The sequence below is a fragment of the Drosophila willistoni genome (assembly GCF_018902025.1).
Source record: "Drosophila willistoni isolate 14030-0811.24 chromosome XL unlocalized genomic scaffold, UCI_dwil_1.1 Seg141, whole genome shotgun sequence".
Taxonomy (NCBI): Eukaryota; Metazoa; Arthropoda; class Insecta; order Diptera; family Drosophilidae; genus Drosophila; species Drosophila willistoni.
In genome coordinates, this window is record NW_025814052.1 from 11,574,849 (window position 1) to 11,589,760 (window position 14,912).

A 14,912-nucleotide genomic window follows, 5' to 3' on the forward strand; every position below is an offset into this window, starting at 1 on the left:
TTGTATGGTGTTTATACTAAAGTAGTTTTTTTCTTGAACTACTACGGTTAGTACATAGAATTCCCCATCCGATAATACACTTTTCATTGAAATCGTATAAAAATTAGATAGCTTTCAACGTCTCTCAACAAAAAGGATAATTTCCATGTAAATTATATTATTTTAGTTCAAATGAAAATAATAATATGGACTACGGAATTCAAATACGACCAAAGTCGGGCAGTGGCCTTTAACTTTAGATACTTACTCAGTCAGCTGAAGCTTTAAAAGCATTATGGCTAACGGTATGCAAAAGCTTTCTAACCGCAAAAAGCTTAAGAACAATTTCAAATTTTCATAACGCAAGCGCAGTGCGTATACGTAATATGTGTGAGTGTGTGTGTGTGTGTGTGTGTGTGTTTCTGCGGAGATGGCATGAGTAAACAATCATCATCATCAGCTGAGCGCTCTACCACCAAACACAACCAACAAGGGGGTGGTTCTTTGCATAACAGTATGGCAACTCTGGTCCGAACATTTTGCCGTACGGTTTTCATAGAGCTTTCACCCCCCGAAGCGATGCTGAGCAGCAGCAGCAGAAGGTCTCAGGCAGTCGGTAGTGCAACGGCTGCTACAATACAAAAAGAAAAAACCAACCAAAAAAATAGATAAAACAATTTAACAAAAAAATTATAAATAAATCAAACAATTCAATTAAAAATCTAGTTAAAATTTATACATCAATTTTTGATTGCTATATGTAGTTATATATAGTATATATTGCGAGACCTGCACACCCAGAGGGAGTAAAAGAGAGAGAGAGACAGAGAGAGAAAGAGAAAGAGAAAACCAAAAAAAAAAAAAATAAAAGGAAAGGAAAACGTCTTCTGCTTTGAATTCTGTTATCTGTGTCATGTAGCGGTATTTTTTGTTTTAATTTTTTGTTTTTTTGTTTTGTTTTTTGTAATTTTCTTTTGTTGTTGTTGTGTTTTCTCGATTCTGGGGTCTCTCTCTCTCTACGTTGATATTTAGACTCCCTCTTAGGCATATTCACGTGCAAAAGAAGGACAAGGGGAAATCGGAATCGGTAAGTTGAAAATTTGGTCGAAACCAAATTATTTGTTTACATTTCACTCGCATGCGTGTGTTTGTGCCTGTGCGTGAGGGTGTGTGTGTGTGTGTGTGTGTACTCAAGAGATTTTTCGTATTGTTTATTTAATTTCATTTCTAATGTTCTGATTCGAGCAACACAAAAGGCCGTTTTTGAACCTGCAGATCTATCATCAATATGACCATCAAAATTTTATATATTTATGTATTTTAAGTGGTTTTACCACACCACACCACACCTTCTCTGCCCACCCCTGACTTGTTTTTGGGTGGAGGACGCCTCAATTATACTTATCCAACGCCTAACAACCGCCTCTTAATTATTATGTAAAATACGCCCTAAATCAAACAAAACAACAGCAAACCAAACTCTCGGTACGGCCGAGATCTTTGGGGGTTTCTCTCTATGGTCATTCTGTGGGGAAAATGTGTGGGCGAGGGGGGTCCCCATCATAATCATTTTCGGTGTGCTAATATGCGTGGTGGTCTCTCTATTGTCTGATTTAATGCCGTAAAACAATCAAATTATTGCCCATCAGTCTGCTCTTCCGTTTTAATATGTATATATATACAGCTTTTATCTTGATGTTTATTCCTTTTTTGGCTTAGCTTCAATCAAATGAATTGTCAGTTGGCTTTGGTCGATTTTTCAACATTTTTGGTGTCTTTTTTGTTTTTGGCCTTGTTTTAATATGAACTAGTTTTTGGGCTTAATGCTAGAAGAGATACCATAAGCGAGGGTTCAACTAATAGATTGTCAAAACGATACAAAAAAATATTTAAAAATTTGAAACTAAAGAATGTAATTAAATTTAAATTAATGCGATTAATTATATAAATTATGTTTTGCTCATTAATGATTAGAGTACTTTGAATTAAATTGACATTTTTCAAGAAAATTTTACTCTTTATTCTCTTATATTTTTTATTTTTTTTTATTATATACATTAAAATCCATTGATATAATTGAAGTAAAATTAACAATCTAAAAACGATAAAAAGAAACAAAAATTTTAGAAAAAAAGCTAGAAGAAAGAAAATTTATAACTTAAAAATGTACTGAAATGATATGCAAACCATTTTTATGAAAAAACTGCATTCAAATCTACATTTGATTGAACGATTGAACTTAAAATGAATACAATTCGTGATGTGTGAATACTCGAAATACTGTAATTATTCAATTTATTTGAGAAGAAAGCCTCGAAATCAACATTCGAAAAATTCATTGCCAAATTCAAGAAAATTAAATAGACCTTAGGCTGATATGAATACGTGTGAATACTCAAAACACTGTAAATTTCGAATTCTTTTCAGACTTAAGCCTCGACATTGGCATTCGAGATGTTCAATGCTAAAATGACATAAATAAACGAGGGCTAAATCTAACAATAAAACAATCCAATAGGTGTGGTATGAGTACTCAAGAAACTATGAATATTATGTGGTTTCAAATCATACAATGAATGATGAGTATTCGAATTCGAATAGCACTTCGATTACTGCACTTATTAACAAATAAACAAAATGTAATACTTATCATTTCATTTATGTAGAAATGGCTAATCTAACAATCTTTTAATGCAACCCTCGCCAATTTTATCCCCAGCTGTTGCATAAATTTTCGCATTTAGCTGCTTGTCTTTCGCATATATTGTACGAGTATGTATGTATGTGTGTGTGTGTGTGTGTATATGTGAATCTATGATTATGTGAGATTGTATATATGTATGTAAGGTTCTATCTATGATTGTGTGGATGTCAGTATGTATTTGCGCTTTTGTGGATTTCGTGCGCGTTTTATGCAACTCAAGGAATTTCTCTCGGCCAAGAGGCCTGACAAGGCTTTTTTTTTTTTTTTTTTGTTTGCTTCTTTTATTTCATTCTATATTCCTTGCCTTCTTTTTTTAAGTGTGGCCCTGTTCCTGTTCCTTAATTTTTTGCGTTTTTTTCTTATTGTCATCGTGGTTTGTTGTCCGGGGTTACTTACCTACCTATACACTCTCTCTCTCTCTCTCTCTCTCTCTATCTCTCTCAACTAATGGAGAAGGTCCTTGTCGCATTTTGTTTTTGCTTTTGTTTTTGTTTCGTTGTCATAACAAAATCAACAACATTTGTATATTATGGCAACAGACAGAGGTTTCACGAAAGAGGCAACTTAATTAGTTTCATTAGGCTAAAGCCAAAAAGAAAGAAAAAAACCGAACAAAACAAATAAAAACAATGTTCTATTATATTCTACATGCATATATTAACATATCTATATTCCATAAATACGAATGGAAATATATATGCATATTTCAATAATTCCTTTTGGGTTTGGGTTGAGTCCTTTCTGTGATCCTTGTAATAAAATAATTTGGTTGGTTGTGGTTTCAGTAATGCAAAGGCGGCGTTATGGCACTACAAGGCTGGCGCTTTTTCGGTGTCTCGGCAACCATCATCATCTACATAGGCGGCGTTTTATTTCTATCCATGAACAATATACCTGGATCGCATCCAAAACGCACACGGATCGAGCGTTTTGCCGAGGTAATTGTGTGTGTGTGTGTGTTATCCTCTACAACTCGAATTGGTTTCAGTTTTTTGATAATTTTCAATATAGTTTCCCAGCTTTCATAGTCCTCGATTTCCTATGCCTAGCCGCAAGATGACCATACGCTGGTGTCGAGATCTCAAATATATAAATCGTGATCTTCCAAATTATACAGATTACAAGGCTGGAGATTTTTTCAGTAAGTATACCATAAAATTGAAATAATCCACTTATAATTCAATTTGGCTAGATATAAAACCAAAGAGAAAAATAACAAAGTTATTGATAAAAGTTTATGTTCTCGACTGATCGTTGCTATGGGAACTACATGATATAGTCACCCGATTCTAAGGATCTTTGGTACACTCAATAGTTTTTATATTAAACTCACAGATATTTTATTTTATGAGAATCGCACAGAGATTAATGATTCTTTTGAGTTGACGATCAAGAATATATATTTATGTATGTACTCTATATGGTTGACGATGCTTTTGACCACAAATAATATACCCTTTTTGCAAGAGTATACACATAAAAATAGACAGACTAATTGCTAGATAAATAGATTTGATCGATTACAGTAAGGTTGTCAAGGGTTCAAATGTGGTTGAAAATGCTTAGACTTGGACTTCTTAGCAAGTGGATAAAGTCCAATAAATTTTACTTTTGAGGGTTCTCCAACATTATTCTTGTTGAACATGAACATTTTCAAATCAAATTAAATTTAAAATTAGCTCTTTAGAATCTTAAGCACACGCTTAAGTCTTTGCAGCAAGGATATCAAGGATTTGTCTTTCAAGTACTGAAGAAATTTTTTTGTTTTCTTATTTTTCAGCAGCTGCCCTGCCCAGCAGCATTCTAGGCAGCAGCAGCAGCAGCGATGGCGATGCGTTAATGCCACCAATGGCCATGCCCATGCTAACGGCTTTGGCCAGTTTTCCGGGCAGTGGTAACACTTGGTTGCGTTATTTGCTGCAGCAAGCGACTGGCATACTCACGGGCAGCATCTATAAGGATTATGGACTGCTCAAGACCGGATTTCCGGCCGAAAATGTCTGCAATAGCTCAGTATTATTAGTGAAAACACACGAATGGGGCTCCAAGGCTTGGGCTCCGTTCTCCAAGGCCATATTGCTGGTCCGCGATCCGGAGAAGGCCATTATAGCCGAGTTTAATCGGCAGAGTGGCGGCCACATTGGTTTCGCCTCACCCGATCGCTACAAGCGTACCAAAGGCAAATGTATGTACAATCCAAATTGCATTCAATACAAATCGATTGATTTTTTTTTGTCGTTTGTTTATTTTGACAGATTGGCAACAGTTTGTTAGCAATAAGCTTAAGGGCTGGGAGCTAATGAATCTTAGCTGGGCCCGCAATTTTACTGGCAGTATTAAGGTTGTATTCTATGATGACTTGGTCCATCATACCGAACGTGAATTGCGAGCAATTTTGGAATTTCTTGAATATCCTGTGGATGAGCAGCTATTGCGTTGCGCTATAATGCGCAAGGAGGGCATATTTAGACGTAAGAAACGTGTGTTATCCTTTGATCCCTATACGGATGCCATGCGACTGGAAGTACAGACACGTAAACGTTGGGTCTACGGCCAATTGGGCAGACAGGAGTAACAACAATAAGGACAACAACGAGACGAAAGCAACGATTATGGAGCAACGTGCAATAACAAGACAAAGAGGGACAAAATACGAAACACAAGAAAACCAAATACGTACCACCAACAATAGCAATATCCTTACTAATATACTCCATGCCACGCCCATAACCGTGCCCCTGCCCTTGCCCATCCCGGCCACTCAATGTTTTCTTCCTTCGTACCACACAAAACGACTGCAATGCATCAAATAGTAATAGTAATATTTATAATTACAATAATAATAATTAACAATTTATATTTCACATAGGACCATAGATCTCAATGATGGAATCAAATTGCAATAGGATAGATAGTTTAGACCTTAAATTTTGGACCCACTTTTTTCCACACTGTGTGCGCCTTCTTCCAAATCAAATCAAATCAAACCAAAACCAAATTGTTTTCGCATTGTATCGGTTGCTTATAGCCAAATAATAGCATAAGCTTATAGCCTAAAATTAGTTACTACTACTACTACAACTACAACTAGTTTTATTTTTGTCTAACTGTTGGTTTTTTTTTCCACTAGCCTTTAAGTTTTGTTAGCTCTTTATACCTTTATATACATATATATATAGTTCAAAAATGTGGAGAAATAAGGTATTCTGATTCCTGTACGAATTTATGAAATTCATTATACGCCATGTTGTCATATGCTTTATCGCTCATCCATATATATATGTGTATGCATGCATGTACATACATATATTCATTGATATTTTGCTCTGATCAATAACATTAACAACAACAACAACAACAATTAGACTATCCTTGTAAAAAGTTTTATACACAATTCTACAAAACAAAACAGGAAAAAGAAAAACGAGAAAATGAAATAACGTTAATTTATGATTATATTAGATAATTGTACAAATTTGAAACTGAAATAAAAACAAAAAAACCCAAATATACAAATAGAAACGAGGAAAGGATTCAAAGGATTTGTCCACAACTAAGCTTTAAGCTTTTTCTACAATTTCAGCGAGCTTTCGGGGTTAAATGAGCTTGCCATAAACTTGTCGCACTTGAAAGCTTTTTGCTGGATACTCAAGCGAAGTCCTTTTGAAAGAATTGTGAAACACAGATGGCGCCACTGAGTGGGTTTTGAATTGATTGAAGAAAACTGATATTTCTTATAAGGATATAGTTTTGACTGCTTATAATCTTAATAAATGGGCATAAATATGTATCATATATACTTTGTTTGATCTTAGCTCTTGGTAAACTTAATCGACTTAAATGGCTTGCGAAATGTTAAACTGCATGTATTCAATTGGTGACGAAATGAATACATTCGAATATTTTTGGGATAAACAAAGTAAAAAAGAAACCTGAAAATATATGTACCTACTCGAGCAGGATTCGGTTTCGAATCTCAGGATAATGATCCTGATTATCCTTTACTGATAATATTAGTACTAATAATAATATGTACTCAAATTTACATTAAATATATCTCATGCTCATTATTTCTACTTAACAAAATCAAATGTTGTCAAGCTTTTTGTTTACTTTTATTTTGTTACTCCATTTATCTAAAAAAAAATATTCGAAAGTATTCGTTTCCTTACCACATAGAAGACATGTTTTAGTTCGTGGACAATAGGCCGTCTTCTTGCAATTTTATTGCAGGCAAAAATCATCATCTGTGCGCTGTGAATACTTTGCTGGACTACAAACACAAAAAAACATTCAATGAATATGAATAACTTACACTTTATCATTTCGTATTGGTTCCTCTCCGTGTGAATTGCAATGCAAATACAACATTGATTCGAAGACTGTTTCGAATACTCATTGTTTATTCTTTACACTTAATCATTTGAATATACTCATGATGAACTCTATTTGTTGAACACTTGTGTTTTTAATGCATAGACAGATTGATTCAAAAATTGTGATGAGTTTCATATATTGAATATTTTTTCAGTTTAAGTAAACATTTAACATAAATCCATTATTCATTTACACTTTATGGCTATCTGTTTTTGCCTTCAGGTTATTCATTTAATTCATATTTTCAAAAATTTAACTATAATTGTTAAAAATAAATCTTAAATTATATACTTTTGATTTGTTAGGGGCAGATCTATTAAACATGCCAACTAGATTAGTAAAAATATGTCAAAAGAATATCTAGTCTCTGCAATGTTAAGGTCTCTCATTGTGACACCCGTTAAACCAGACAATTGTCAGTGTGATTAGGTAGGCTTTAGGAGAAACACCCTGTAAAATTGTTTAGCAATGTTGCATGCTTTTAACAGTTACACTAGCCCAGCAACAACAACAACTATGAGTAGGCCTCATATATGCCCTCGGCCTCCAAGTCTTTCTCTCTCTCTCTCTCTCTCTCGCTCAGTCACTCAGTATCTCTCTTTCTATGCTGTACCTGTACCTCTACCTCTCCTGTATCTCTGCCTCTCTACCTCATTCTAACCCCCCCTCCCCTGTGCTTGCTTCTGTTGTTGGCGTCGTTTTGTGCCTTTTGTTAACGCCAGTGCCAAAAAATTGTGCCATATGCCGGACGCAGGGCATTGCGATGCTTACAACTCGCAATAGCTAGGCAGATAGAGAGAGAGAGAGAGAGAGAGAGAAAGACAGAGAGAGCTACACCCAGAGGGAGAGTGTGTGTGAGAGAGTGACAGCGAGTGACCAAATTGCATGAGAGTCTCGTCCTGGCGGCGGGAATGGAGGACAGGGAATTCGAGACTGCGCAAACTCTGACCCACTCGCTGGCTCTGCCACTGGATGGCAGACTTCGTCAAGTTATGCCTAGCCAGGACTCAGAGACACAAAACGTTCGCTCGTCCAATTCCAGCTGAACGAAAGCGTCGCTGTTGCCGGCTCTGTGTGGCAAGGCGACCAATCAGCGCTTATATAAAGCCATTTTGTAGGGGTGGCGCTTGGGCGGACTGGGCACGATACGGCTCAACATTGGACACGCCCACGCTGATAAATAATGAAAACATGTCCTCCCCATTTGGAGAAATAAACTCTGAAGTTAGCGAAACTCATCATAGAATTCTTTATCACAACACCACGCGCGCTTGTCTAGTTGTGAAATCTGTTCGCTTGCGTTTAGTTTCGACAATAGTTGAAGGCGTGTAAAAGGATAACCAAGCATCAAACAGTAGCAGCAGCAGCAGCAGGATACAATTACATGCAGGCCAATATCAGCTGAGCAGGCGACGGCTGGACAAACAGTTAACTAGACGCACTACTACCACACACACCCACACTCACACACTCACACACACTCACACACACACACACACACACACAAACAGACACCACCTACCACATGACTGCCTAGCAAACGATAGAGGGAACATAACTCCCGTGTTGTGCATAGAACAGCCAAAAAAGGACAAGCAGCCAGGAGTTAGGAGGCTTAAAGCTTGGCTTGGCTTGGCTTTGCTTGGCTCTCGGGGCTAGGCTTGGCTTGCGCCTTCTTCGGCCTGTTTTGTTTTTGTTTTGTTGGGGTTCCCTCATTTTTCGGTCACAACGCCGAACACGAACACACACAAATTATTGCATTGTCGCGCGTTCCCGCTTAACGTGTAAACGCCAGTGACGCATTCGCTAAAATCGCCGGAAACGGAAACCGATATCGAAACTGAAAACGAAAAACGGAACGGAACTGCATCCAAAACACACACAAAAATCCAAGGATCAGTATCGTCAGCGCAATTTGGAATTATTAACTTGATAAAACGGAAACGGAACTGCCCAAAAGGGACCAAACAACAAAAAAAAAAAAAGTATTACACAAAAAAAAAAAAATAGAAAAAGAAAAGTCGTTTTCGCTGTTTTGCTTTTCATTTGCCGCTTAACTTGGCCGTTTCATATGATTTCATTTGATTTTTGGTCGTGATTTTGTCCTTACGCGTCGGCTAAACGCAAAACAACAAACAACATCCTGATTTTTTTCTTGTGATTTTTTTCTCAGTTGTCTAAACCGCAAAACTCGTCCATCAGCCAAAACAACAACAACAACAACAACAGCGAAAATTATTAAGAAAAGAAAAAAAAAAAAAGTGCTTAAAACCAACAAAGAGAAAATCAAGTGAAAAAGAATAAAAAGAAAGAAAAATATTCAAATCTCAAAAGCAAATTAAAGAAAGAAGTAAAAAAAAATAGAAAGAAAAAAAGGCAAAGGGTATAGGATCCAATCCAAAACCTTTTTGTTTATTGTTTTTCAACCAATTGTATATATATACATATATATATATATGTATATATATATTTAATCACATAAATATATATATATATATATATATTTATAAAATTCACAATTATCCTGTCCTGCATGCCAGGACAGTCGGTCAAGTTGTCAAAGTAAGTGCTTCAAAATTTATTCGCCAACAACATTCGACGCCTCAAGGGCGTTCAAACTGGAGGAGGATTTTGTCGGCGGCTGCATGACAATGTCGATGTATTCGACAACGGATAAAATGAAAATGTCAGCGCCCAGTTGTTTTCCAGGACGCTACAGTCCATCGTATCGAAGTTCAGAACAAATGCGACGCTGTATGCCAAATCCATCTGTAAGTAATCACCAGTAAAGCAAACCAAAATACAATTTTTAATTTCATCTCGGCCAATTATCGACTCTGAATCGGCACAATTGCCGGACCACCATAAGATGTTGATCTTATGCCCAATATTTGTCTAAGAATTCATTCATCAAATTAGGCCTGAATTGAATCTGAAAGGCAAAACAACCAGAAAGCAAACAATATCACATAAAATGTCATTTGGAATGTTGGTTAAAGATATTCAAAGTTTCATTGCTTGGTTTTATTTCACTCGTTTTCGGTTGGCCATAATCACAAAAGTTAAGAGTTTAGATACAGATTTCAATGAAGCGAACTTTTTATATTATTGAATTATTATCTACTTCAAAAAAGTATGGCAAACACACATTTGAAAATGATTTAGGATAAGACAAACCAATAATTGCTTAGGATAAATTATTTATATGAGAATATATTCTGTATGTACATCATAATCGAGGGACTTTTATATGAATCCGATGTATCCGACCATTTTATGAAATTCTGATCATATGCGAATCTTGTCCTTTCTGATTTGAAGAGTCATAAGAAGTTAATTTTCTGATCATAAATGACTACTCTTTGCTAGCAACGACTTCCCTTATTGAGCTAGTTATGAGTCCTTTTATTAATCAATTTCGACTTCTAATACAGACAGACTTAAAGCGTGAGGGAAAGTCAGTTTTGGAAACTTATTTTAATCAAGTATAAAAGTAAACAACAAGGAGCTTCAAAAGAGACTTGTCGAGGTGGTCTCTGTTAAAACAAACTTCCAAATGCTGGATGAAATCCTAGTATACAAATTTTTAAGTAGTCGTACGATTTCCCGCCCACAAGCAAGAGCCATCGCATCTCTGAGTTCCCCAAAAGAAGGTTAATGCAATTTTTAATTACATAATTTAACAACTAAGCATATCAAACATTTTATATTAAGTTTACTTACACTGCGAGAGTCAAACTCTCCAAGCTTTAATGTCTAAGAATAAAAACTCCACAGTTAAGTTATTTAACGAAGAAAAAGTTTTTTGTAGTTTTCCATTTAAACTATTACCCGACTTGTTCGGTCAGGGGGGGAAGGGGCGAAAATTTTAAATGGCTCCCCAAAGCTTTACAGCCACCAACGGTTGGCCAATTCACATAATGTTACATTCTTCTTAAAGTCCCCATAGTAAAAATAACACCCATCGGGCTTTATAATATTAATACTTTCCCATTGAAGAGGACCACGCGTTGCCACCTCCTTGGACAACAAAAATAATTCCTAATTCAAGAAGGAGAGACTGAAAGAAAGGAGTGGATTTTACTTAAGCCACAAATATAAACTATAAAACACTAACTAAGTTAAACTTGAGTTGGTTCAAATGACAGTCGAAATGGAAGATAAGAAGTCAGAGTATAAAATAATGAATAAAACTTAATATTTCAAAAGAAAATAATATTTTATCTTCTCGCTTTCATTCAATGTATTTTGATATCCATTCGGGATATTCTCTAGATTTTTCCACACAGGTCAATGACTTTTCTTTGTCTCTGTTGAGTTTTGCTTACAGATGACAAAAGATTTAAATTTTAAATGATTTCGTAAGCCAGGTATCTAGATTTTTTGATATTTTCTATCATTTTCATATCAATATTTTTTTAATCATCAATCGTCAGTTAGATTATAAAAACCATAAACAGTTTTTACTCTTCTTTTGTACCAATTGGGAATAGTTGTGTCAGATTATTCATTATCCTCCCAAGTTAAAAAAAAACACTTTTAAGGCACATATCGATATTTTTCATTGAATCATTAATACTTTACTTCATTTTTAAAAATTTCATTCATTCCTAAGCAATTAAATATCCAAAATTCTCGAAAAAACTATCTATTTTCATTATTTGTTAAATAAAAAGACAATTGCTTAAAATTTATGAGGCTTTTAGAATTAAACACAGTCATGTTAGTTCCAAAATATTAAAAACTCACCTCATTTTTTCTGAACCCAATAACATAAGTTTCAAATATAGTTCAGTTCTTAAACCATTTATGGTTTGATCGCTCCAACAGTAATACATGAGCTAACGATTTTTAGATTTCAACATATATTTGGGAAAAAAGTTAAAGTCTACTGAATTCAGTCAATAGTCAATAGCATAAAATTTAGTAGCCAAATACTTAACCCCATCATCCTGTTGACTTTTATACTATATATTCCTTAATTTCCGCCATATAAACAGGCAAATTTTAATGATAACATGATTTTAAAACAGATAGGTTGGTTAACAAAAACCTTAACTACTATCATATCATCCAGAAATCCAAACAAACATTGTAAAATGTCGCAAGTATTTAGAAATTTGCAACTGCATAACTTTTCTCTAATGGGTTTTAAGCTTAATGAATGATTAGTTGAATTAGTTTATGCTAAATTTCAACAGATTGTTGTATGAAGTTTTGTCCACTGAAAATACAAAACTATTTTATATATTTGATTCCATTTCAAAATCTATTTTTAATAAATTTGTTGTAGATACTAGGATAAATTTTAACTTTTAATCTTGAGCTTTTCCATTTTTATACCCTTGCAAAAAGGGGATATTAATTTTGGTCAGAAGTGTGCAACGCATAGAAGAAAGCATCTCCGACTATATAAAGTATATATATTCTTGATTCAAATAGCCATGTCCGTCCGTCTGTCCGTCCGTCCGTCCGTCCGTCTGGATCAACGCAAACTCCTCCTAGACCAAATGAAATTTTGCATGTAGGCTTGTATATACTGCACAGTTTGTATATCTCGGATTCAGCTGGATCGGACCACTATATCATATAGCTCCCATACAAACGGTAAAGTCACGAACAGTGACTTTTCTCAATAACTTCGTTATTTTTAACGTGATTGCTTTCAAATTAAATATATGTTAGTTTAATATATCTATTTATGACTGTGCCGAATCTGATAAAGATCGGGTAACTATATCATATAGCTCCCATAGGAACGATCGGTGGAAAACAGTGATTTTGAGTTATATCTTAGTTATTTCCTATGGTAGATTGTAGGCCGTTCTTTCGCAAACATTAGCCATTAAAAAAAAGGTTTTTCCACTTTGATGGCTATAGGTAAGGAAAGAGTTATCAACAAAGTTGCAAGGATATACAATCCTTGACGCGGTCAAAGTTAGCCCCGGCCCTCTGGTTTTTTTTTTATATTTAGAGAATTTCCGCTTTGTTAATTGTTGCAAGAACTTTTGAAGAAATGTTTACGAAACTTGGGAGTTGTATGAAGTTTGAGTTAAGATTTTATACCACTCACACACACACACACACACACACACACAACATATTATTATGGCTAAAATCCAGACATGTTTATTTATACAAAAACGAAAACGGAAACGAACAAAGTAAAAGAAAGAGGGAAAAACCCGGCGAACAAATATAATAACTGACTCTGTCTCATTTTTAATGCACTTGTTTTGCCACACCCACTTGCCCGCCCCACGCTTTTTTTCCGGCTTTCACTCTGTCTTGTTTATGTTTCACTCAAGTTCAGCCCAAATATAACAATAAGTAAATATTTGTCTTAATTATTGCATAAATGTCGCAATTTTTTGCGTTGCCTTCTCGTTGTTGTTTTGTTATTTGTTTTGTGATTTTTTTTTTATATTTTGGTTAGCCATAGATTTATCAGTTTGCTTACATTTGGCCCTAATGGGCATAACCTTGAAAAGTGTTTTGTAATTTATTTACATTAAATATGTATTAACTATTGTTTGGCCAAACAACCAGAAAGAGACAGACAACCACAGGGCACAGGCAGTCAGACAGGGACAGAGCGGTGGAGCGAGCACAAAAAAATGTGCATAAATAAATGATTTGGGCAAAACAGAACAAAAAAAAAAAAAAAAAAAAACGAAATGATATACAAAGAAGACTTGGTCGAAAAGTTGATTGCTTACACACTCACACACCGACACACACACACACACAAACGCATATACATACATATTTATGGTACAGGTGAAAGTAATAAGAGTTAAGCCAAAAGGTGGGGGAGAAAGTTACTTACATTCGTCTCATATTTTTCTTTTTTAAAGAAATCAGTGCAAAAATATTTTCATTTAACTCAGAACTTTTTGATTATTTTGTGATATTCTATATCTCATATGTTATGAGTTGTGTTTGAGCACGATATGGTAGTCACTCTTAATCTGTTTTTTCGTGTAGGGATTGTTCAGAAATTTCGAAAGAGTAGCAAGTCATTAATATAGTACTTTTATCAGGTTGTGTACTTCTAACTCAATTTGGTAATTGAGCTTGTCTTCTAGTTATATCCAAGTAATATTTTTCGACTTTGCTGGCATATTTTGGGTATATGGTGAACTTTAGTGCTATGTCTAATGCTGTGCTTTTCCTTGTTGCTTTATTTGGCTATAATTCCCAACTAGTTTTAGCAGTGAATAAGTGACTTGGCATTACAATTCTAGAATGGTTATCGCAGTCGTCGGATCAGAAAACTTGATAGAAAAATTGTTCAATGATCTAAAGACCACTCATTGGAATAAGTGACTATCCGAAAAGTCCTTAAAAGGATAGAAAATATATATCCCATACTGCCAGAAATGCTACCTTAAAGCTATCCAAAGAATGTTTGAAATTCAACTTAAGTTTTACTCACTTCTTAGCAGGGTAACTGGAAAACCGTATTTTCTTATAAGCAAAAATTTGAAGGATGAAACCGACAAGTACATTTGCTTATCGGATTTACTTTACCCCCCAATCCCAAGCCATATTCAATCGGCGTCCAGACCCTCAACTCCTCCTCCTCCTCCTCCTTTCAGTTAGCCACTTTTCGGCTTTTCCCAAGACCCAAAACGAAGAAAAAAGTATGTGATCAAAGCGGCGGATTTATAGGATTTATAAGCTGCTGCTGGTTCCCCTGTCCGCCACCCTTGGCGCATTAGAGAGTGAGCCTTGATATAGCCTTGAAAAAGGCACAATGTGGACGACTATGGATAGACAATTGGACAGAGATTTTTTTTTGATTTTTTGTTAGCTGGTAGCAAAAAAGGACAAAAACAAAAAAAAACAC

The 14,912-nt window shown here is 35.1% G+C and overlaps 2 protein-coding genes across 4 annotated transcripts in view; both read left to right on the plus strand.

Moving 5' to 3' along the window:
* Positions 1 to 973: 973 nt before the first annotated feature.
* LOC6641153 (WSCD family member GA21586) lies at positions 974 to 6,175 on the plus strand. 2 transcript variants are annotated; one of them, XR_002723973.2, is made up of 6 exons: positions 974 to 1,066; positions 3,469 to 3,621; positions 3,695 to 3,824; positions 4,464 to 4,868; positions 4,939 to 5,495; positions 5,553 to 6,175. XR_002723973.2 is itself a non-coding variant. In XM_023175290.2 (5 exons), the coding sequence occupies exons 2-5, from the start codon at positions 3,487 to 3,489 to the stop codon at positions 5,256 to 5,258; spliced, it is 990 nt and encodes a 329-aa protein (XP_023031058.1). In that variant the 5' UTR covers positions 974 to 1,066; positions 3,469 to 3,486; the 3' UTR covers positions 5,259 to 6,175. The 2 variants fall into 2 exon arrangements, 1 of the variants encoding a protein (XP_023031058.1); XM_023175290.2 differs by having other exon boundaries at positions 4,939 to 6,175.
* A 3,419-nt stretch (positions 6,176 to 9,594) lies between these two features.
* Positions 9,595 to 14,912, plus strand: part of LOC6641091 (serine/threonine-protein phosphatase alpha-3 isoform) — a 35,068-nt gene continuing 29,750 nt past the window's right edge. For both annotated transcript variants that reach the window (XM_023175326.2, XM_002064120.4), the window contains exon 1: positions 9,595 to 9,831. In XM_023175326.2, the coding sequence (XP_023031094.1) occupies positions 9,706 to 9,831 (126 nt within the window). In that variant the 5' untranslated portion in view covers positions 9,595 to 9,705. The remainder of the gene's footprint in view (positions 9,832 to 14,912) is intronic.

Bases quoted from the DNA above. Each gene is read 5' to 3' on its own strand.
- LOC6641153 (XM_023175290.2), top strand. From the start codon at position 3,487: ATGGCACTACAAGGCTGGCGCTTTTTCGGTGTCTCGGCAACCATCATC. The intron at 3,622-3,694 runs GTAATTGTGTGT...TTTTCAATATAG, and splicing joins GGATCGAGCGTTTTGCCGAG to TTTCCCAGCTTTCATAGTCC. The intron at 4,869-4,938 runs GTATGTACAATC...TTATTTTGACAG, and splicing joins CAAGCGTACCAAAGGCAAAT to ATTGGCAACAGTTTGTTAGC.